This window comes from Dipteris shenzhenensis, chromosome 26 (assembly GCF_047967505.1).
Source record: "Dipteris shenzhenensis isolate YYH24624 ecotype China chromosome 26, Dip_SZ_1.0, whole genome shotgun sequence".
NCBI classification, from domain to species: Eukaryota; Viridiplantae; Streptophyta; class Polypodiopsida; order Gleicheniales; family Dipteridaceae; genus Dipteris; species Dipteris shenzhenensis.
Window position 1 is genome coordinate 10,817,086 of NC_141621.1, and position 25,156 is coordinate 10,842,241.

General features: G+C 45.3%; 1 protein-coding gene across 2 annotated transcripts in view; it reads left to right on the forward strand.

Moving 5' to 3' along the window:
* Window positions 1–25,156, forward strand: part of LOC147884659 (putative GPI-anchored protein At1g61900) — a 78,374-nt gene that overhangs the window by 50,579 nt on the left and 2,639 nt on the right. Inside the window, exons 4-5 of one of the 2 annotated variants that reach the window (XM_087397387.1) lie at window positions 5,996–6,241; window positions 6,408–6,422. In XM_087397387.1, the coding sequence (XP_087253513.1) occupies window positions 5,996–6,241; window positions 6,408–6,422 (261 nt within the window). Of the gene's footprint in view, window positions 1–5,995; window positions 6,251–6,407; window positions 6,423–25,156 lie in introns of both variants that reach the window. The other variant, XM_087397386.1, reaches the window with a different exon arrangement.

Sequence of the window (25,156 nt, forward strand, 5' to 3'; positions counted from 1 at the left end):
CACCCGTCATGCATGACGAACAGGCTAGACAGCAGCCTAATCCGGAACATTTTGTTAGGAGGAGCACCCGTGTACAACGGCCTCCTGACAGGTTTGTTCCAAGAGCCAATAATGTGGCTGATTTTATCATGCTGACAGATTGTGGTGAGCCTTCCAGCTTCAAGGAAGCTATGGGAAGAACAGAGAAAAGGAAGTGGGAGAAAGCCATGCAGTCAGAAATGGACTCCCTACTTCAAAATGATTCATGGGACTTGGTGCAGCTACCTGCAGGCAGAAAGGTTTTGCCATGCAAGTGGGTTTACAAAGTCAAAGTGGATTCAAATGCTTTACCGAGGTATAAGGCCAGATTGGTTGCCAAGGGATTTAAGCAGGAGAAGGGCATTGACTTTGATGAGATCTTTTCCCCTGTAGTCAAGATGACTACTTTGAGAGCAGTGTTAGCTCTTGTTGCTCATGAGGACATGGATTTATGTCAGATGGATGTGAAGACTGCTTTTCTTCACGGAGATCTCCATGATGAGATCTATATGAGTCAGCCAGAGGGATATGCTGTTAAAGGGAAAGAGCAGCTTGTGTGTAAGCTCAAGAGGAGCTTGTATGGACTCAAGCAGGCGCCAAGAGAATGGTACAAGAAGTTTGATGCCTTCATGCAGTCCCAAGGGTATCATAGGTGTGAGACCGATCATTGCTTGTACACCAAACGGGCAAAGGATGGCAGTTTGATGCTCCTCATTCTATATGTGGATGACATGCTGATTGCCAGTAAATCTTAGCAGGAGATTAGTGCTTTGAAGAAACAACTGCATAAGTCTTTTGACATGAAAGACTTGGGTGATGCAAACCATATTCTTGGCATGCGGATTACTCGTGACAAGTCCAAGGGACTTTTGTTTCTGTCACAGAAGGAGTATATTGACAAAGTACCGCAGAGGTTTAAAATGGAGGGGGGGAAGTCTATTAGTACCCCGTTGCCTCCACATTTAAAACTCAGCAGTAAGGACAGCCCCAGATCAGATGATGATAAGGCTGAAATGGCCAAGGTTCCGTATGCATCTGCAGTTGGTTCTTTGATGTATGCCATGGTTGCCACTCGTCCGGATATTGCTTTTGCGGTGGGAGTCATCAGCAGGTATATGGCAAATCCAGGCAAGCGGCACTGGGAAGCAGTGAAAGGTGTCTTGAGGTATCTCAAGGGTACCAAAGACTTGTGCATATGCTATGGTAGGCAGGATGCATTGGTGCATGGTTTTACAGATTCAGACTATGCAGGGAATGCAAATAACCGGAAATCTACTACCGGTTATATTTTCACATTTGCAGGAGGTGCTATATCATGGGTGTCTCGGTTGCAGAAATGCGTTGCACTGTCAACCACTGAAGCTGAATATGTTGCAGCCACTGAGGCTTGCAAGGAAGCAATATGGCTTACTCGGCTGGTGGGAGATTTGGGCATTACAGGAGATATGCCAGTTTTGCATTGTGATAGTCAGAGTGCTATCATGTTGGCAAAGAATCCGGTCTTTCATCAAAAGACCAAGCACATAGATGTGAAATACCATTTCATCAGGGAGGTACTGGAAGACAAGCGACTTGAGCTTGTGAAGGTGCATACTGATGATAATCCTGCAGATTTGCTCACTAAGAGCTTGCCTACAGAGCGGTTTGCACATTGCCGCCACATCATGGGATTAGGATGAGACCATTCTTATTTTATGGTCTTGTATACAGTAACTGTATATTGCTGTAATTTTTATTCTTTTCTCCCCTTTAGGCACATTGGCCTTTAGGTGGGAGGTTGTTGGGGTAAAGGCACATTGCCACCCTTTTATTAAAAATATGACACCTATGACTGTCTTAAGACAGTCATAGGGTAAAAGCCTAATCCTAATAAAACCTATGAGTTTGTGGTGTGGCTCAACACTTCACACCCACATCTTTTGTGTCTCCCTTTCTCTCACTCTCTCCCCGTTGTTCCACTCCCTCACTCTTTCCCTCTCAAGCAGTAAGTCATCTACATAAAGAATGATGACTAAAATATCCCCCCCATCCTTCTTGATGTAGAGGGTGCTTTCAGTTGGACTGTTGTGCAGCCCCTTGCTGGTCAGAAAGGCATGAATCTTTGCATACCATGCATGTGGGGCCTGTTTCAGCCCATACAAAGCTTTATTTAGCTTGCATACCTTAAGTGCATTTCCTGAAATTTCAAAGCCTGGAGGTTGTTTGACATAAACCTCTTCCAACAAGTCTCCACTAAGGAAGGCTGTTTTTATGTCCAACTAATGAACATTCCACTGAAAATTTGCAGCCATTGCTATGACTGACCGGATGGTTGTCATTCTGGATGTAGGAGCAAAAGTCTCCTCATAGTCTAGGCCCTTTTTCTGAGCATATCCTTTTGCGACCAGCCTTGCCTTGTACCTGTCAATGGTGCCATCGGGCTTTCTTTTAACTTTGAAAACCCACCGTGTACCTATGGCATGTTTACCTGGTGGCAAATGGACAACTTCCCATGTCTGATTTTTCTGAATGGACTGCAACTCATCGTGCATGGCATTCATCCAATGCACATTATCCTGTGCCTCTTCAAATGTCTCAGGTTCCTCCTCATCAAGAAGGGTACCTGCATAAGCTGATTCAACTGAAAGAGCACCTCCCCCATGCCTTACTGCACTCCGAGTTCTGCCAGGTAATGGAGCATCAATTTTACTCTCCCTGAGGGTCTGTAACAGCTAATTTGGGACTGTTTTTGCTGCATGTATATCTGCAATTTCTTGCTGAACAACCTCTTCCACGGCTTGTGGAGGTGGTATGACATCCTGTGGCTGAATCGGAGCATGTGGAGGTATCTGAAAATTCTGATTTTCATCAGATATATCAGCCGGGTATCCTGTCACCGTGGGTAGCCCTCTCTCTGGGCTTTCATGTGTCTCTGTGTAGAAAATCATATCACGGTCAGCGTAGGTCTCCAAGAACCCTCCTGGGTCAGACCAGAGAGTGCCATCACAGTTCCAAACTGCTAATTTCAGCAACTTCTGTGTGCCCAGCCCATCATTTCTGAACCGTCATAATTCCCCCTCTTCTTTATCCTCCTCATCGTCTCTATCTGATCTTATTGTCCTCTCGCGTATGACCACTTTCCCATCTCTGTAGACCGCCCATTTTCCTTCCTGTCTTGCTGCCATTACCTTCACCCTCCCTACGATGTTCCTGCTGTAGTATGGTGAGATCATCGTCTAGGAAGGTCCTCGTGCCCTTCAGCGTAGCTCTTATGCTCATGAAAGTGGACCTGTCTCCTTTAGTTCGGAACTTGATCACTAGTGGCCTTGTGGGGGCATCTGCTTTGCCTACCCTCCAAGCAGCCTCGCATGTGATATTGACTCCCATTTTGGTAAACAGAGATTTCGCATCATCCATAGGGGTGTCGCCCAATGGTAGGCCTCTAACAAGTGCATTTAATGCCTTGCTGTCCCGCCTTTTGTCTCTTCAAGGGCATCTGAGATGATCTCTTTTTTAGGGGCTGCTGTGCTTTTCTTCACCACGTCCTTCCATTCTAACATTTTGGCTTCCCCCTTGCTGATTTGCAGTTTTAATTCAACGTGCTTCCCTTGCATAGTGGACTGCATAGCCGCTATGTCTTTGCGGAGATTGGCATTCTCAATTTTCAGCTCATCCATTTCATTGCATGTGTCCTCAGGAATCCCTTTCAATTCTTTGAGCTGCTGTATTTCCAACTCCATTGCTTGCATCTTATCTGTGAGGCATGTTTTCTCTATCTCCCATTCGTCTCTCTTAAATATTTCTCTTCTCCATTCTTCCTGGAGTTTCCCCTTGTGTTTCTTCACCTCGTTTAGCACTTTATCCACGGCTGACTTTTCACTAAGTAGGGCCACATTAGTTGCTTCCAGTTTTTCTATTTTCTCAATAAGAGTAGTGCAGATTTTACTGAGGCTAGCTAGGACATTTGCTGCTGTCTTATTAGTTGTGCCAGATGAATATGTCTGCATAGCGCTGTACAAGGCCTGTTTTCCCCATTTGTCTTCGACACAACCTCGTGTCGGCTGATAGCTGCAACTGTAATCCCTGTTTTGTACTTTATTGTGAAAGCAGAAAATAAATTGACTTACATGCTGTCATATCTTCTTCTTCATTTCTGCATTTCTGGCATTTTTTTTTCCTTTCCTGGCATTCACTGACATGGTTGGTCTACATTCGAGGTCAAGGAGGGGCTGAATGTCATGAAGTGGTGGGAGCCCTGGAGTGAAGCTGAGCTGAATTGGTGGGGGGGGCGGGGGGGTGTGTTGAATGGCAGGGCTGCTGGTGGTGGCACTCAGCGTTGCTGTTGGTGGCCCTGCATGTACCAGGCGGCTGCTGCTGGTGGCCCTGCGTGTACCAAGCGGCGCTGCTGCTAGCTGCGGCGCAAGCAGACGGGACAAGGCGGAGCTGCGAGAGGCAGCGGGGCAGTGGGAGAGGCGGAGCAGTGGAGCAGGGGCAGGGCAGTGCGCAGCGCACAGGGGGAGCAGAGGCGGAGAGAGAGGCTAAGGGGCCACGAGGCTAGGCGGTAGGCAGAGGCAGAGAGGCTAGTCGGGGGGGAGAGCTCACAACACATGCACCTCATACACATTCAAAATCTGTAAAAACTCAAGGCACACAGTAGGAAGCATTTGAGCTGCTGTACAAAACCTTTGTCTGCTCAGAGAGAGAGAGAGAGAGAGAGAGAGAGAGAGAGAGAGAGAGGCTTGGTGTGTCAATGAAGCCCTCCTTTGAGATCCGCAAGCAGTGGTCCTTGAAGAACTTGAGCTTCTTGTTAAGCTTGCTATGTGCCAACCAAGTCTTGAATGTTAGTTGACCTTGTGATAGGTGAGCAGAACAGAAGGGGCCTCAATGCTATGCTGAAAAGGATGTAATCTATCCATGTGGAGCCCCAGACTCTCAAACCATCTGCGTGTATGTGCGTATCAACAATTGTGATCGCCTTCAGATGGATGCAGATAGGGCCAATGATGGTAACATACGTCGCCCTTAGATAAAAGAGCCATAGTCCCTAACTCGGTAGAGGTACTTGATAACCTAGAATGCCGCGTCAAGCTATGGTGGGGATGTGTTGAACTTGGCCAAAACTATCAATGTGGAGCTCGAGACTCTCAAACCATTTGTGTGTATGTGCGTACCAACAACCTTGATCGCCTTTAGCTCCTAAAGTTATGGATGAAGATAGGGCCAATGATGGTAAAATATGTCGGCCTTAGATATATGAGCTGTAATCCCTAACTCAGTAGAGGTACATGATAACCTAGAATGCTGCATCAAGCTATGATGGGGATGCGTTGAGCTTGGCTGAAACTATCTACTATGGCTTACTACGGATCAGCCGCGACAACAAGAGAACCTGAAGCTGCTCCACTTCTACATCTAATAGATGAGGCCTCCAACAAGGACTGCCATACATACCCATTGTGTAGACCCTGATCTCCTCTGGCTGTCCCACACCCTCCGTACCCTACCTGAGACCCTCTCATAGAGTACATAACTGCCCAAATGATCTTGAGCTCTATAAACCGGCTAAACTCTGTGTCGAGCATTGATGCATAGATTTTGGACATGACATGCATAGGTTTCCGGGATCATGGGATCCCTTGCCTTGTCAATGGGAGTGATGGTGTTAAAGGTCCAGATGTGAGGGAAACCGGTGCAAAGTGCCTCCTTAAAACTGCTAAGATTGGGGCCACAGTATTTATTCCATATGCAATGAATTGGTATGTCCCTCATGATCTTTCGCTTCCCATACTGAAGCTTCAAAGCTGCATATGTGACACCGTTGGCTGTGAAAAATGAAGAGGTAGGACTGGATAAGTGTAAGAGGTCAAGTGACGGCTGGTGACGAATGCCACTTAGAGTGCAGGCATAAGAGCGCGATAGCGTGGTGTTGATGAGAGAGAGAGAGAGAGAGAGAGGAGGGAGAGAGAGAGTAACCTTTGCTTACTTCATGTATTTGCAGTATGTCCACTCGCCTTTGATGATGTCTCATCAGTGGCAAAAGCTTGTATGGGTGTGTCTCCGTCCAAGTCTACTTGTTGTAGCTCTCTATATGCTTACATCTCAAGGATGCAACAACAAATGCTCATTACAAACGTACAAGCTCTAGATTGTGTGACATTGTTTGGCTCAATGCTCCAAAAGAACGGTGTCACTGCCAATGTGTACAACCTATGCAAAGTTGACCTTAAAGATTTCAGTCTTCAAAGTATGAGCTGTAAGTTGCACTCCTACCTCTGACTCAAATATCTTAGTATTGGTTTTATAATGAAATGGCATTGCTATAACACTTTGAAGTTTTTGTGAATTTGTATGTGACTTGTTTCATTGTTTGACATGCATGGATATGTGGTGTGGCATTTTCCTTGGAGCAGTATATGGAGAGCAAGGTATGCACAAAAGTTCAACTTTCATTGTAGTTGAAAGTTCTTCGAAAGTATTTCTGTGTCGAAAGTATTTCTGTGTATCATGAAGTGGAAGCATTTCAGCTGATTGTAATGTTGAGTAAATGTAAAAGCATGGGATGGGTTTTTGTAGATGGTATTTTGTCCAGGTGGCTTTCCCCTTTGCATACTTGCTAGCTTTTTCATTCCTCTCCTCATTTTCAATTCCTTCTCTGTTTGTTGTTGCTGTTCTTGCCTTCATCTTGTTCTTCATCTTCTTCTCTGCTTTGCTTCTAGAAATTGCTATATTGTGTACAAAGGTGTAGATTTAGCCCAGATGCCTTCTTTTGGAGAAATCTGGTTTGCAAACCCAATGATAGGCAAGGGGAAAGGGAGACAATGGGCCATAAACAGGGGAGGATAGGGGTGGAAGGACAGAACGTAATAGAAGAGAAAGATATGTTACAGACCACTAGTGCTGGTTGCTGCTCTAGTCATCCTCTTCTTCTTTTTCCTTTTAGGGATTGTGTACTTGTCTATGGATGTGTAGATATAGCGATGCCTTTTCTTTGGAAATCTGGTTTGCAAATCTAATGGGAGCCAAGGGGAAGGTGGGATAATGGGCCATAAAGAGGGGAGAATAAGGGTCCAAGTAGAGAGTAAAATAGAAGAAAAGAAATGTTAAAGAACTAGTGCCAATTCTTGTTCTTTGCCAAAATCATAGGATTGCAGTAGTGCCCAAGATTCTGATTTTTTGACCTATTTGCAGTGTTATAAAATTCCCAGGTTTCATGCGATTTACCTTAACTTCAGTTCTACTACCATAAAGGTAAGGATCTACGGTTGACTGATTATCATGATAAGAGGCTTACTTTTTATCAAGGCATTACTCCCGAATGCAATTACCTCATCCTGCCATTTGAGGGCGGACCCCGAACCATTTCACTGGCATCTGCCTGAATTATCAACGGTGAGAATCAAGGTGTAGGCTTCTGTATTTGTAAACAAGGCCAATTTCAGATCGTAAAAGCTGGCATGTGCATCATTGGACCAGGGCTGGACAGCTCTTAAATGATTTATGAGAGGTTCATGGCATTGCATAATGCCTTGTAAACATTTTGCAGAAACAAGGTAGTCTATGAGAGGCACCCTTTTAGCTTAAAACTGATGCAGAGCTTGTATGACATACTTGACGTGATCCTGTTTCCTCTGTTCTTAAGAGTATGTCATGAAAGAAGGCTGATACATGTTGCAAGAGATGAGGTTAGAGGGTTGGGACTGGTTGCCAGAACCTTCTGATGATGAAATTGACTGCTGCAAGAGCTTATCGGCTACTGATCCCCCCGCCATGGATACAGCATTGTGCCAATGAGCTTTGGCGGTTCAATAAATCTCTCAAATGGTGGACAAGATTGCCTGCGTACCATATGGAAGAATGGGCTTCCTCTCAAGCAAAAGGTTTTCATTTGCCGTATTGCACCTGCACATTGTTTTTGTTGCTCTTCTGCCAGAGAAACAGTCCTCCATCTCTTGTGGACCTGTTCAGCTACTAAGAATTTCCTTGCAACCCTATCCGCCGGCCTTTGGATTCGCTTCCCTTCGCATAGTTTTCCTAAGCACTTTTGGATATCAAAAGGTTTTCATTTGCCGTATTGCACCTGCACATTGTTTTTGTTGCTCTTCTGCCAGAGAAACAGTCCTCCATCTCTTGTGGACCTGTTCAGCTACTAAGATTCTCCTTGCAACCCTATCCACCGGCCTTTGGATTCGCTTCCCTTCGCATAGTTTTCCTAAGCACTTTTGGATATTTGGAAGATTCCACTGATCCAAAGTCACCATCGATACTGACACTATCGACCTCGACTTTGATGTTGACATCAGTGGACGGAGAATTTGCAAAGTCCAAATTGCCAAAGTGCAATTTTCAAAGTCTAAAGTGCCAAAGTGCAAAAGTTTAGGGCTTTCAAGTTTTCACATAGTTTCAGGAGTGTCTAAACATGTCTTAACATAAGATACGTGTCTTAAGTGTTGTATCATAAGACACGGGTTTCTTAACAACCATGCTCCATGGGTCAACTCAGGCACCTAGTGCACAAGTCTCGGAGCTGACTCAAAGAAATAAAAATCAGTGGCGTGTCTCTGTGCTTGATCAGTGCCTCGTGGTGCTATCTCCTCCTGCTGTCTGATCTCGTGTAGCAAAGTCTCCTTGAGCCGCCACATCTCTCAAAAAGAGCCCAACACGCACCTGATCATGGAAGTGGATCACTCGGGAGAGTGGTCCAAATCCGCGCCCCTCCTAGTAGAAGCAGTGGTAGTGTCCTCGGATCTCATAATAACCACGGCAAATGCATAAGAACTATGCCTCTGTCTCCACTACTACCAGTGTGCATAACCTGCAAATTCGTTGCTCCCTAGGTGTGCTTGCGGCTCTTCTTGCCTCGATCCTTAACTGGTGAGACAAGACGCGCATCTATCCTATGGCAATCCTCAGCTCATGGGTAACTCACCTATCCTTCCTTAGGGTATCAGTCCAGCATCTGATACCCTTAGGAATTGGTGCCGGTAAACTTGGATCTTGGTAGGAAACTCCTGGTCCCCTCCCCAAGTCCGTGATGTATACAACCGTATAATGCAATTGATCTCATCTTGTGGGATCTGGAGGGATGGGGAGTTCAAACTATACTGAAAGGGGGGAGATGGTCCATATGAATGCCTTGAGACTGAACCATTTGGAGATATGTACATACTAGTCTCTGCTGATCCCGCTCTCAGCTAGCCGTATGAATTACTCTAGTGCCAGCCTCGGAAATCTCCATCGGGGTAAGGCCCACACCCTGTGTAGATATGTCATTGTTTGGAAGATGGCATCAATCTGCAATGGTGTCATGGTGAGCTCAGCCTGTATGATCTGGTGAGGAACTGATGCCTTACTCCTGATCATCCTAGACCCCATGACAACATGTACCCTTGTGAATCTCCGCCACTCAGATGTCGGCAAGTCACATTCCCAAAAGGGTGCTGCGTACACGGCCGTCGATCACACTAGTGTATCAAAAAAGCCACCCCTTTGTCGGGGGATCCTAGAAGTGTGCCTGGAAGCACTGTCTTTCCAGCCGAGCTAAGGCTCCCTGCCCTCATGTGAGTTGTGCACTAGCTGCATGTGTCGTCGTGAAGATAGGCCTTACGAAAACTCCTCCGAAATATGTATATGTCTGTACTATCTCCGCTGGCTCTCCTTGATACATGAAGTTGTGTTGCCGAAGTACTGCTCCTGAGGTGTTGATGATCATAACCTTGTTCTTACCAAGGTTAACCGTTAGGTCTCTCTCTCTACAAAATACCTCTAGAGCCTCAAGATGCCGCTGTAAGCCTACTCCAAAGGAGGAGATGAGAACTATGTCATCTGCATATAGTAGGATCTGTATCATCAAATCTGCAGGCAGGGATCCATCTCCTCCTAGGCGGTCAATGAATGTTGTGATCTCGTCAATGTAGAGCTCAAAGAGGTCGGAGAGAGTGGGCATCCTTCCTTCACCCCAATTGTGCTCTCAACCCAATTTGACAGACCTCCAGGTGCTCGTACCCTCCCTCTGACAGACTCATATAGGCTCATCACACCCTAGATCATGTCCTCTAATATCTGCATCTCGAGAAGCCTCAATATCAATCGGGCTCGTGGAACTGCATCAAAAGCCATCCGAAAGTCTAGGAAGCAGGCATAGACTTCCTGGGATTTGGACCTCGCCTCCTTAATGACCGCCCGTAAGGTAAAAATGTGATCTAGGGCCATGTGCCTCAGTATAGAAATTGATCTCTCGCTTTAACACTGATCCATATATTCCTGCCCACATTGACAAAAACCTAGATCAAGCCCATTAATATGCGAACAAGATCAATTGAGCATTACAAATTGATCAAGGCTAGTTTGATGATGTCCAAGCTGTCCAGGATTGTCATGGATGGGGAAATCAGCCAATGGGTTCAAATGTCATCAGAAAAGAGGCAAGGGCAAGATGGTTTCTGCAAGGTGCAAGTGACAGAAGATTTGAGATTCTAGGTATCCTCGCAGCAGAGAGTCAACTGCAATGGAGAAGGCATATTCTACCGATTTGTTGACTTCAGGCTGTCATTGTTGGATTAGGGTTGGTCACCTCACCATCTGTCAGCCCCCAAATGAAGAGAGCATGGGGGAGGGAGACCTAGGGCAAGAGCTGCCACATGGACATCTGATTGGATGCCATGTCGGCAGCATGCCCAGAAAGGAAAAGAAAAAGAGGGGGCTGCCACATGGGCAGCACCTCACAACAAATACACTGCGGGTAACATCAGCAAAGGTATGGAGAGGCCACATAGGCTGTACGGATGCTACATGGCAGAACAGACTGCTGCAGACCGGGGCTGAGGTGGCACAACTGTACGGACACATGGTGGGATCCCTGGTGCAAGTTCTGAGGCAGTTCTTGGGCTGGACAGAGCCAGAAGATAGGTGATGCATGCAAGGTATGGACCTTGTCTGGGACTTAAAAAGGCCTTGGACAGAGGCGCAATACAGTTTGCTCATAGGTGCCTGTTTGATGCAAGGCATAGGGCCTGCAACAGGTCTGGGATTGAGGCAAGCCAGTAATGCAATGCCATGGCACGTCGGGGGTGCAGTGAAACGAACACTGACTAATCTCTCAGCCTATCTATCGATTCACGTTCTAAGATTCACAGGCGTAGGCATCACGAATATCCTCCCAGCCTATCTCATGGATCGCATGTTACAACAGATACATAATTCAATTTCTTTTCATGCATATCCACAAGCCCACAACTCCCTATATGGTTCCCTCTGCCACATGTCATCATTCTAGACCTTTAGCTTGGTACACCATCTACCCCTCTCTTGGGGCACAATTAAACCATTTGCCCCTTGGCATTTTTACACATTTAGGTGCACCTAGGCCTTAGCACTCAGAACCACCTAGTCGATGCCATTACACCCTTACCTAGGACCTTGGCAGTTACTTCCCTTGACCATTTAATTTACGCACATGAAATATTACAAAAGTCGGTCATCTAAGAGAAAATGCCCACCGATCTTTCCGAGGTCATGCTATCTCGGCTAGAGCATAACATTCGTTCCCTCTTCAAGCATCAGCGTCCTCGATGATGAAATCGGGGAACACTCTTTGTAACTGGTATACGGATTCCCAGTTAGCTTCCGACAGAGATAGACCATGCCATGCAACCAATACCGTGGGTATCTTCCGATTGTGCACTTGCATTGTTCCTCGGTCCAGGATTCTTGTTGGCTTGCGTCTTGCATTATCCTCTATCTCCTGAAACAAAACTATACCTTCGATTAGTGAGTCACCAGTATGCAAAAATTTCTTTAAACGAGAAACATGAAACACTGGGTGCGCCTTACACCCCGGTGGTAATTCTAATTTATAGGCTACCTTGCCTATTTTTTTTAGAATTAACCATGGCCCACAATATCGAGGTGATAACTTAGGACACTCTCTTGCAGTCAAAGACTTAGAGTGCGAAGGAACTCTGAGAAAAACTTTTTCTCCTTCCTTAAATTCTCTACTGGATCGGTTTTCATCCGCATATGCCTTAGCTCTATCCATAGCTTGGCGGATGTTAGCTCTCGCAAGCGCTAGCATCTCCCGCATTTGAACCACAAAGTTCACGGCACTAGGTACTTTCTGAGGTATTCTAACTATAGTTGGATTCGCTGGTCTATAACCATAGTTCAATTCAAACGGACTGAACCCTGTAGAGGAATGTTTTCTATCATTGTAGGCAAACTCCGACAATGGCAACCACTTGTCCCATGTATGTTGCCTTAATGACACATATGCTCTAAGCATGTCCTCTAAAATTTGGTTGATTCTTTTTGTCTGACCATCCGTTTCTGGATGATCCCCACTACTCATTTCCAACTCAGTCCTTAGTGTCTGAAATACCGCAGTCCAAAAATGACCGGTAAATTTGACATCTCTGTCTGACACTATGGATCTGGGTAATCCATGCAGACGAAATATATGTCTAATAAACAAATCCGCTACTTGCGGGGCACTAACAGACTCCCTAGTTGGAATGAAGTGAGCCATCTTGGTAAGACGATCAACCACCACAAGGATAGAATCATATCTACCTTGTGTCGTAGGCAGACCTATAATAAAGTCCATGGAAATGCTCTCCCACTTACTTAGTGGCATCTCCAAGGGCTGTAAAAGGCCGGGTGGCTTCACCCGCTCTGCCTTACTTACCTGACACGAAAAACAACGTGTCACATATTCATGAATATGCTTTTTCATCTTTGGCCAAAAGAAATCTCGCTTCACGAGATCATGTCTTCTCGACTCCTGGATGTCCCGCACATGGGCTATCATGGCACTGTCAAATGACTCTCTACCTGAGATCATTCTGATTAGGTACTACTACATTGCCATTTCTTTTCAGCATACCATCCCTTATGGCATATCTTGCATACGTTTGGCCTTTTCTGGATGCCAGGTCATCCTTTTCGTTTTCCCCGGGTTTTAACATATGAGCCTTAGGCCAAAGGCTGTGGACAAACTCGTCCACCTTCTGAGTTTCTCTAATCTCGGCCATTAGAGCACTCTCTAATACCGTGAAACTCATGTTATGCATAATGCGTGACAACGCATCAGCAACTTTATTATCTTTTCCTCTTCGGTACCGAATCGTCAAATTAAACTCCTGCATGAGTTCTGCCCACCTAGCTTGGCGGCCTCTCAAGTCAGGTTTTCAAGTTAGAGTATCATGATCAACATGCACATAAAAGTCGCCATGTTTTCAAAGCGCATGGACAACATCATACAACTCTAATTCATGAGTTGGCCAATTCCTTTGAGAGGGAGAAAGCTTCTTGCTTTCAAAGGCTACTGGCCTTCCCTCTTGGAGGAGAACTGCTCCTATCGCAATGCCACTTGCATCGGTTTCAAGAAACAACGGTTTCTGGGGATCAACTATTTTTAACACCGGTCTTGTGACCACAGCTTGTTTTATGGTGTTAAAACTTTCCTGTTGATTCTGTCCCCATATGAAAGGTACTTTATTTGAGGTCAGATCAGTCAATGGTGATACTATTTCGGAATATCCTTTGATATGCCTTCGATAAAATTGGACAAATCCCAAGAATGATCGCAAAGCGGTCAAACTCTGAGGGATTGGCCAAGTCAGTATCGCTACCACTTTCTTTATATCCATTTCTACCCCCTCTGGAGTAATTATTAATCCTAAGTATTCAAGTCTAACCATACACAGTATAGTTTTCTTTTTATTTACGTAAAGACTGGCTTTCCTCAAAGTACTGAACACTATTCTTAAGTGTTCGCGATGCTCAGTAATACTTTTACTGAATACTAGAATATCGTCAATAAAATGTACTACAAACTTTCCGATATACGGATGTAGTAAATCGTTCATAAGCATGACGAATGTAGGTGGAGCATTGGTAAGTCCAAAGGGCATTACCAAAAACTCATAATGACCAAACCTGCTTCTAAAAGCGGTCTTATGCACATCCTCGGCTCTAATGCGGATCTGATGGTAACCACACTTAAGATCTATCTTATGAAAATTACGGCCCCATGTAATGCATCTAGCAAATCATCGATCCGAGCCATCGGATACCTGTGCTTAATAGTGATATTATTCAATGCTCTGTAATCTATACAGAGATGAAAAGTATCATCTTTCTTCCTCTTTAATATCACTAGTGAAGCAAAAGGTGAAAACCTGGGTTGAATTTGCCCCAGCTTGAGGTATTCTTCCAGTTGTCTTCGCACCTCAGCTTCTTTTATAAAGCTTAATCTACAGGGAGGTCTATTTACAGGTTCTGCTCCCGGGATAAGCTCAATTTTATGTTGAACATTCTGCTCTGGAGGTAATCCATAAGATAACTCATCCCTAAAACAATCATAGAACTTCTCGGATATCTCTTTAGCCAACTCGGCCATTTTCCCATCTTGGGTAGCCTCAGTGCTAGTCGACGCATCATCAATCGACTCTACCGATGCTATACACAGACACAGAAACTCTTTCGGAGTCTTCCAAATTTCCATGGCTGAAATCAATGGTCCTCGAGGTAAATCCTTTTCACCTCACAAAACATATTCTACCCCGTTCATCTTGAACTGGTAAATGTGCTTTTTCCAATCAATGGCTGGATTTTTTCAAAAATGCCAAGCCATGCCTAGGGCTATATCTGTGTGAGCAAGCCTGGTCAGTTCAAAGTCCAGCTTCTCGACATAGTCCTGAATTCAAAGTTCCAACTGGGTAACCCTTTGGTCCCATACTTCAGTTGAACTTCCGTCCGCCATCCTGACTGTATAAGCATAGTCAGACGGACTAGTTTTCAACTTGAGCCTCTTAATAAGCTTCGAGTTAATTACATTGTGCGTTGACGTTGAGTCAAACAACACAATCACATCATGATTGGCTACTTGTCCTTTCATTTTAATCAACTCGGGCTCATCGAAAAACGTATACCCCGTTGCTGCGGGCTTTGAAAGGATGTTATCAGGTGCACTGCTTACTAACTTAGTAACAGACACACTTAACAACACAGGTACTAACCTCTGAGAAGGTCCCGCCAATTGCATCTGCATATGTTCTGCATTGGGGCTCTCCTGCATTTTCGCGTCGCATTCAGGTATTATCATATTGGCCATGCGACGGTCTTTGTTCAGTGGACAATCTTTCCACCGATGTCGCTGAAGGCAGCCGAAGCACAATCCTTCTTTTCTAGCTTTCTCTTTTTGCTCCGGGGTCAACGAGGACTTTGACCAAGCCCGGGCTGCCATTGGAGTTACTTTTCTTTTCACTCCAACGGTGGTACTTGTCTTTGCTAGTCCCTCAACCGGCTTCACGTGCTTGGTTTGACCACTTGGCTGCGAGACACTTGTCTTTGAAGTCCATTTCCTCTGAAATCCCCCTTTTCTCGGGTACTCATGCTGAGTCCCTGCCTGCACAAATCCACTAGATCTGCCTCTAGCATCCTCATAGTTCAGGGCTACTGCAATAGATTCATCTAATGTAGTCACATATTTAGCCCGAACTTCCATTTTAATCTTGTCATTTAGTCCATATATATAGTATTTTAACTGAACCGACATAGGGAGAGGGTATGTTATCTTCATAACACATTCCCTGAATTTGTCAGTGTACTCTGCCACCGACAAATTCCTCTGGCGAAGGTTTCTATAAGCATCCCAAGCTCGGGACTCTTTGTCAGGTGGAAGAAAGTGTTTCTTAAATTCAGCCTTAAACCCTTCCCAGGTGGTAGGGGCAACTTGATCTTTCTGTTGCTTTATCCACCATCTATCCGCTGCCTCAATAAACAGGTGAGTGGTCTCGCGGATTTTCTTTATATCAGATCTGATTTCACAAATGGCGAAGGCTTCTTCCCACTTGTGTAACCAAACCTTGATCACATTAGAACTGTGCTCGGTCATCCGACCAGCGTACTTCTCCGGTCTATAGTTGGCAATATTAGGTACCTTGACCTTCGCACGCTCTGATGAGTGTATACTGGGCTCTGGCTTCGCTGGAGCTTTGCCCTTTTCATTTCTAGATGGTCTAGCTGACGAGGCTTGCACCATCTCCCTAATTTCATTTTGACCAGTGTTCACTTGAAGCTGCTGGTTCATGATTTGCTGTAAAGCATCTTCTAGTACAGAAATCCTACCCACCAGAGTAGGTGTTGTGTGATGGGACACTTGTTGTGTAGACCGTGCTCTAGATTCACTAGGATTCACCCTGGAATCTTGTCCCTCTGCCTCCATTGTTTCAAAAGGGGAAAAATATTTTTTTTTTTTCCACTTCAGATTCCCCTTTGCTGTACAGGAATAATAAACTGCAACCTCTGCTGTACAGGAATAAATCGCCTGCAAACTGGAAACTAAAATTTGATATAGACGTAAAAAAAAGGATGCTCCCTGGAGTAAATCGTCGGAGACGATGCTGAGACCCAAAAATCACCCGTCACTCCTCCTGCTAAACTGAGGGCTTGTTTTCACGCGCAGGGCTTCATGCAAAGTGATAGGTACAAGCGAGATCGAGTGGTCCAAAATCAGCATAAAAAGGTTCATTGTCAATGCTGAAGCAAATGGCTGGCCTCGGTAGCCACGATGCTTTGAGATCCTCCGGCCTGTGCCAAACGGGAAAATATAGCTTTTGTTTGATCACCTCCGATATACCTATAGCTTTCGTCTGATCACCTCCGATATACCACTCCTGTCCATGTCTTTCTGATCATTTCATAAACTACGCTTTTCCAACTTCAATTTGCTGCTGTTTCGCAGATTTTTCACCCAGCTCCACGTATCGCCTCTGGATTTTCGTCAACCTTCCTTACGGGAACCAAATGATACATTCACAACTGATCTCACGTTCTATCATCGTTTATCGCGTCTCCGTTCACGAGCCTTATTGTTCGTCACTTCTCAGCTATATCCCGGAATCAGAATTCCTTCTCTTGGTTCTCGTCGGATCACGTATCATCGTCGAGCGTCACGCCTTCTCTAATTTCCCAGGTTTCTTCTATCACCTGCCTCCGGAAACCTTGCCCTGCGCCATCTTACAAACCTGTAGCTGTACCCGCTCCATCAATGGAAGCTCGTACGCCCACTGGGTGTTTTGCTTCGTCAAAAGCCTTTATACGTAATCCCTTCGTTCAGCCTGACGGCTCTAATACCAAATAAAACGAACACTGACTAATCTCTCAGCCTATCTATCGATTCACGTTCTAAGATGCACAGGCGTAGGCATCACGAATATCCTCCCATCCTATCTCATGGATCACATGTTACAACAGATACGTAATTCAATTTCTTTTCATGCATATCCACAAGCCCACAACTCCCTAGATGGTTCCCTCTGCCACATGTCATCATTCTAGACCTTTAGCTTGGTACACCATTTACCCCTCTCTTGGGGCACAATTAAACCATTTGCCCCTTGGCATTTTTACACATTTAGGTGCACCTAGGCCTTAGCACTCAGAACCACCTAGTCGATGCCATTACACCCTCACCTAGGTCCTTGGCAGTTACTTCCCTTGACCATTTAATTTACCCACATGAAATATTACAAAAGTCGGTCATCTAAGAGAAAATGCCCACTGATCTTTCCGAGGTCATGCTATCTCGGCTAGAGCATAACATGCAGGGGCCAGCAAACAGGCTGGTAAACCCGCCCCCAACCAGATCAGCCAAATAGACCCCGGGGGTCGGGATGAGGGCCTGGAAAGTCAGCCAAATCCCCTACCAAGTTGGTTTCGAGGGGGGGGGGGGTGAATTTTGGGCCTATAAAAGGGGGCCCTTGGGGCCTCCATTGGCATCACATGGAGCAGCCATTGAAGAGCAAGAGGGAGCAGCAGAACAGCCTCAAATGGGCGTATGATTAGGAGGTGAATTGGGCTGAGGAGAGCTGTAGACTTAGCTCAGAAGGTGCGGCCCACCTAGGCTGATTACCCAAGCAGTAAGGCGGAGGGATCACTGGACAGAGAGTCTATATAAGCTCAGAGGAGCACACGGGCTCAGAGATCTAGAGGTGCTAGGTAGATAGTAGGAGAACTTTTGGTAAGATCGGAGGACCGCGGTTTGGTGGCGCTCCGCATTTCTTTTTGTATTGTGTCTGGGTTTGGACGGAAATATATCCTCGTAGCTTCTAGATTTGCCATGGATGCATTGTCTATTTACTGGCTTGCACACACATATATGAGTTGTGAAGTACACACAAGTTAAGAAAATATGCCTTTCGGGGCTCTACCACAGCAAGAAAATACTCCAATGCATACTTTCCAATGCCATACTGTTTCCCATATCTGGTGGATGTCGAGACTCCAGACCAGCAAATGTATTGCAGGATCACTTGCCAATCAACAATCAGTCGGCTAAAGAAAGGACTACCGGGTATGTTTCCTAGAAACTGGTGTCCCAATAACCAAAAGCATGTGTACGAACCTTAGTGCAACATTCCAGCCAGCATATGCATCCATGGCTCCCTTTGAGCTGCAAAAGTAAGTATCATGGTAGCTTTCAAATGATAGTGTATGTTTCAAATGATAGTGTATGTTTAAAATGTTGAGCCCTGCATGCATTTTGGAGAAAAAAACTAGCGCGACAGAGAGATTTCTTGTGTTTTCTTGTTTTTCAAAAGGTAATATCTGGTGTGCTGTTTGTTCCAAATCTTTGCAAGAATTTGCTCTCAGTGAGTCAGATGGATAAGCATAAGATGTCAGTATTCTTCGCAAATGGGAAAGTCACCGTCACTTCCAAGGAAGACGGACACGTGGTGGCCCAAGGTGTTGAGGAGGATGGCATACCAGTTACATGATTTAGTTGTTCACGGGCACTCCAAGTTGTGGTATGAAAGGTTTGGTCATGTCAATTACGGTACTCTTACATAAATGCAAAAGTCCAAGATGGTGGAGGGACTTGCACCTATCAAAAGTGTAGATAAAGTCTGCCAGCTTGCTTGGAGGGCAAGTAACATTGGGAGCGATTCCCACAGGAGGCTACATTGAGGGCTAAGGGACAATTAGAGCTGGCCCACTCCGACATTTGCAATTCCCACAGGAGGCTACATTGAGGGCTAAGGGACAATTAGAGCTGGCCCACTCCGACATTTACGGACTGATGTCAACTAACTCATTTGCAGGGTCCAGGTATTTTGTTCTTTTTGTGGATGACTTGGATATACTACCTGGCCAAGAAGTCTCAGGCATTTGAGAAATTTAAAGAATAGAAGGCCAAGGTAGAGAAGGAAATAGGGAAGGATGTCAAAGCATTCCCCATTGATCAAGGGGGGGAGTTAACCTCCACAGAGTTTAACACGTTCTGCAAGAAGCATGGGATCAAGCGTTAGCTTACTTGTGCTCGCGCGAAAGCACTGAACAGTTACAGAGATGAGATTGACTATGATAGGGAGGGATCTCTTGAGAGCTTACTGGGGTGAAGCAGTTAATACTGCAGTTCACATCCTCAGTAGGACCAAGACTAAGGAAATTGCAGATATGATGCCCTATGAAGTATACTACGGTAAGAAGCCGACTATCTCTCATTTGAGAATTTTTTGGTTCTGATGCATTCGTACATGCATGCATAGAGACGACAGGTCAAAGCTGGATTCCAGGAGTTGGAAGTGCGTCTTTCTCAGACAGCGAAGATTCTAAGGCATACCGTGTCTACGACCCAGTGAAGAAACATATATTGATCAATAGGGACATGGTCTTTGAGGAAGCAACGTCCCAGGCCGAAGAAGAGGTCATTAAAGTTCCCAAAGTTCCGACATCCAAGTTGACCATTACAAAGGTAGAGATGACTGAAGATTCCGAGGGACCAAAGGAACGAGAGGAAGAGCCAGATGCACCAAAGCCATGTTCCAAAGTCAACTTCTGGTGATAGGAAGTTGCCGACGTGGTATCTAAAGACCTTGTAGGATGCGCAGGTCATGGAAATTCCTGAGTTGAGTTTTGGAGTTCGATGGTCATGACGAAATGTGCCCGCACCCTTGGCCAACTCACCATGGTGGCTCTGCTTGACGAGCAGCGGATCTTTGAGGAGGCGAAAGTTATACCGGAGTTGTAAATTGCCATGAAGGCATAGAGGGATGCCATTCTGAAGAATGACACCTGGGACTTGGTGGACAGACCCTACAAGCGGAAGGTAATCCGTACCAAGTGGTTGTACAAGCTAAAGTTCAAGTCTGATGGGAGCTTGGACAAGTATAAAGCAAGATTGGTGGTGAAAGGCTATGCTTAGTCAGAGGGACTTGACTTCGACGAGACTTTTGCCCCCACAGCACTCTTGAACGGGACCTTGGAGGAGGAGTATATGTAGATCAACCACCCGGTTTTCAGGTTTTAGTGTTTGCTTCAAAGGCATGTAGACTAAAGAAGGCGTTATACGGGCTGAAACAGGCCCCAAGAGCGTGGTACCAGTGCATCGATGCGTTCTTCTCGAAGATCGGGTTGAATCAAAGTCCATCTGATGCAATCCTCTATCTCTTTTCAGAGGGGGAACAAAGGCTGGTTCTGATCCTATACATGAACGATCTGATCCTTACCGGTGACCATATCAGGAAGATCTCCCAGGTCAAGAATGAAGAGTTCGAGACGACAGTTTTGGGATCCCTCCACTACTTCCTTGGGATCGAGGTCGGGTAGAACATGGACATATTTTCATCTTGCAGGAGATTTATTGTCCGGAGATATCAAAGCGGTTTGAGATGGAGGACTGCAAGGAGGCTGTGATACCGATGGATGTCGGGCAGAAGTTGATCATTCATGACTCTTCATATTTGGTAGATGCCAGCAGGTATCGACGGCTGGTGGGTACTCTGCTTTATCTAACCAGCACCAGGGCAGACATCCCTTTGCTGGTGGGCTCTTAGTTTTCAGCTAAACCCAAGGCGAATCACTGGAAGACAGATCCAGGGGTGCTGAGGTATCGAAAGGGTACTTGCACATACGAGATTACATGCATCACAGGGATTGAGTTAGGCGGAATCTGTGACTCAGATTGGGTAGGTGACAGTGACACCAGGCGTTCGACTTCAGGGTACTGTTTTGTGTTTGCATCAAGGGCTATCTCTTGGCTGAGCAAGAAACAACCCTCAATTGCCCTTTCTTCTACATAGGCGGAGTACTGAGTTGCTTGCACTGCAGCATGTGAGACGTTGTGGCTCAGGTGGATACTTGAGATAATAGACGTTAACTAGGATGAAGCGATGGTGGTCATGTGCAACAACCAAAGTTGCATAGCCATCGCGAAGAGCCCAATGTTTCATGCATGGATGAAGCACATCGAAGTCCATTACCACTTAGCACGGGAGCTCATCATCGATGACGTCCTGGAGCTGATGTCCTTTCCGTCGTCTTCATGAAGGCTCTCCCATGGGAGCAAATGGAGCACCTCATTCAACACATGGGGATCGGCCCATAGTTGTGTCATTGAGAGGGCGTGTTAGAGATCAATGACCCCACTTGTGAGCACCCGATTTGTTGGGACAAAGGTGCATTGGATCTTAGGGGGTTTGGGGAGGATCTAGGGCTGTGTGAAGGCACCTCTAGATGCACATCTAGGGGCTGCATATGCGCAGGAAGGCAGCAGCCCAAAGGGCCCTGAAAGATGCCCTTTTATATGGCAGATAAGGCAGGCCAGGAGCCGACCTCCTAGTCGGCCCTTAGGCTGCTCAATTCAAGGAAAAGGCAGGGGGTCGGGTCCCTTGCTGGTCGGTTTTGCAGGCTTGGTTCAGGGGCTATGTAAAGTCCGCCGTACTTCCTCATTTTGGCATCAGCCACATAGCCACTGAAGCCTACAGAGGCAGCGTGGAGCAAGATTAGGAGAGTTCTCAGCCTTCTTGCTATCCAGCCCTTAGCTGGTTTTCTTGTGCTCATCCTGAGCTTGGTTTTGCCCACAGTTTTGTGGAGGAATACATCTGAGTTCTCTCTCATATTCTCTCTCTTGTATATGCTGTCTATACTCTACCTTTTGAGTGAGGTTCTCTTGTGTGCTCTACATCCTTGAGTGCGTGAGACGGAGCTGTTCCTTTTCCATAGAGGTTGTGAGATTAGAGTGATTCTATCCTTCATTTCCAACAAAACACACACTTTTTTGTGAGAAGAAATCTTTTATTGCTGTAAAATAATTACATTCATAGTTACTTCGAAAATGGAGTAACTATTACTCAACTAAAGATCTCAATATAAGCTGTATACACATCCTGATCAATCAAACGAGTCTGAACACAATCATAGAATGATTGCTGCAGAGATCGTTTGAAAAAAATAAAGGATGAAAAAAGTGGATCACCAAAGACTCTATGATTTCTGTCCATCCATAAAGTCCATAGTGCCCAGTAGCGTACCCATACAAAAAATAAGTCAAAACCCTATCTCGTTGGATGAAAACCAAACAACCAGAAAAGCCTGCCAAATGTAACAGTAGGAAATCTCGCTCGAAGCCTCTGTCGGATGAGAGCGATGAAGTCACAAGTATGTGGACATAACCAAAAGATGTGCAGCACAGATTCAGTAGGGTGTAAGCATCTGTGACAAACAGCCGGAGCAATATGTCTGTGTGCAAGTAGCTGACCGGATGGAAAAATGCCAAGCAGGACTCGCCAAAGGAAAAGCTGTTGTCGAAGAGGGACTTTGTAATGCCAAAGGAGACACAGTCTTTTTCTCTACCACTTTAGTGGGCGATCCATATGCCAAATAGTATTTGCTCTTTCAGAGATCCAAGGCGGAAATAATAGCACTTTATATAGTGATGGCACTGTGATATGTGAGAGCTTCAAGGGACAGGCTGAAGAGGAGGAAGAGCGTAAAATCCAATCCTCAAGCCTATTTTGAAGTTCCAAGCGAGGTACCGGCAAAACGGTTGAAGCATTGCTGAAATCCTATGCCATAAAGGACGATAATGAGCTCCTAAACCGTATTTGCTGGCAGTCATAGAAAAAGATAAAAGTGTGCCATCATCCTGAAGTATATCCGCCACAGATGTAATGCCTTTAAAGGAGAGAAAATAAGAACGTCTTGGTTCTTGAATGGCCAAAGAAGGGTGGAATACTTTAGACCAATAAAGATTCTCAGCCCTCAAAGAGTTTCCCGACAAAGAATCTCGACCATGCCATTCCAAGTGGAATAAGATATGTTTCCAATCGAGAAGCAGGTGAGAAACAAAAGGGCAGCCTCTGATCTTGCCTTGGATAGAGCCAAATATGAAATCCCACTGAGTAGGCTGCCAATGCCCAAAGGCAGAAGTATGAATATGTAATAAGAGAGAGCGGATCATGAAAGCCCAAGGCTGATCTCCTTGCATAAACTGCAACATCATTTTTCCCCTGTGAGCAAGTAAATGCATTTGAATATTGAGAATGTTCAGACCCCCGTGCATCTTTGGAGAACAGAGACGATGCATAGAGAGTAATCTGAGACTTTTCTTACCATTTTTTGCACACCAGAAAATTTCCATGATAGCTGACATAAAGGAAGTCAGCTCTGCCTTAGTGAACATAATGAGAGGCAGATAAAATTGTATGTATGCTATCAAAATGGATTGTGCGATTCACAAACGAACATGTAGTGGCCAAGTTGCAAGCTTCCAATATTCAAGTTTCGCCCTCAACTTTGTCAACACCCAATCAGTTTGTTGGGAACGGGTGAGTTCCCAACCTAGAGGATAGCCAAGATGTCGAATAAATTAAGAAGCGGGGACAATTTCCTCAGGCCACAGAAGACTGTGTCATTCCTGTTCATGCAACGGCAAGAATTTTGATTTCTGAAAATTTACCCGAAGACCAGCAGCCAATCCATATGTAGAAAGAGCTTGCATAATCATGGACAGATCACTCCGAGTATTTTTTGGGGTAAAGAATGAATCATCAGCATATGCCTGAGCGATCATGCTGTGACTGCCAGCAATCTCCAAACCATACAACTAGTCAGTGTCCTAAAGGTGGTCCAGATATTGAAGCATTGGATGAGTGGCTATGGCAAAAAGTAAAGCACTTAGGGGACATCCTTGCCTAACAGAACAACCAAGAGTCCAGGATGTAGAAATATCCCCTGAAAGTATGCAGGCAGCTTTACTATCTTGATATAACCAAGTGATGACTTGCTGCATTTTTGTGCCAAATCCCAATGCCTACATAGTCGATGAAATAAAATCCCACTTAACAGTATCAAAGGCTTTGGCAATATCAACTTGCAATAATAAAACATCCTGTTGCATGTATTTGGCATATTCAATTCCAACATAGGCATTAGCAATGTTATCTGTGATATGCCTACGCGGGATAAAACCATATTGAGCAGGATGCAACCCATCATGTAAAAACTCTTTTAGCCAATCGACAATCATTTTTGTAGTGACTTTGTAAATGACTGGCATAAGGGTGATAGGTCTCCAATCTGCCAAAGATTCACAAATTTGTTTTTTTGGAAGGAGTTTAACAAGACCTCTCTTCCATGTGTCTGGCATTTTTTGATTTTGCCATGCAGCATTCACCACACACACACACACACACACACACACATACACGCACCAACAAGAGGCGTACATTCCCTGCTAGAGAGAGTTTGGTTGAGCCACGGTACAAAATCTTGCTCCTCACACTCTCCAAGCGCGAGGGCCACTTGTTGCTTTGCTGAAATATCAATGTCCACCTGACAACGTAAGTACCTTGCTGTGTGCCCTCGTAGAATCAACCGAAAGCCAAGTGTAGCCTCCTAATCCTTGGTCTCTTAAGCTTCTTAGTCACTGTGAGGAAGTCAATTGATTTAGTCCAGTTGACCTTGGCCCTTGAGGCCAAACAATAGGTCTCTAGGGCTCCCCGGACTCCCTTTAGGCTCTCTGCATGCCCTCCACAAAGAGTGCCATGCCATCTGCAAACCTTGAGTCCAACAACTCCTCCATGTGAATCTGGAGTCACATCCCAACGAGGCCCTACTAAATGGGAGCGTAAAAAGTAACCCAGATCCTCTATCACAAAAAGGAAGATGGGAGCGAGCTTGCAACCTGGACAAACTGAGCATGAAGAGCAAAGGCCTCCTGTGTGACCACGAATGAGTATCTAGCTGGTGGTCCCTGCATACATAGCGAAACTTCCAAAGCCGTGTATCTTAAAAGCTCAACTTCTACATTGTACCCTTTAAAATAGACCACTCCACCCTGTCATAAGCCTTCTTGAAATCCAGAAGAAGGATTGCATTA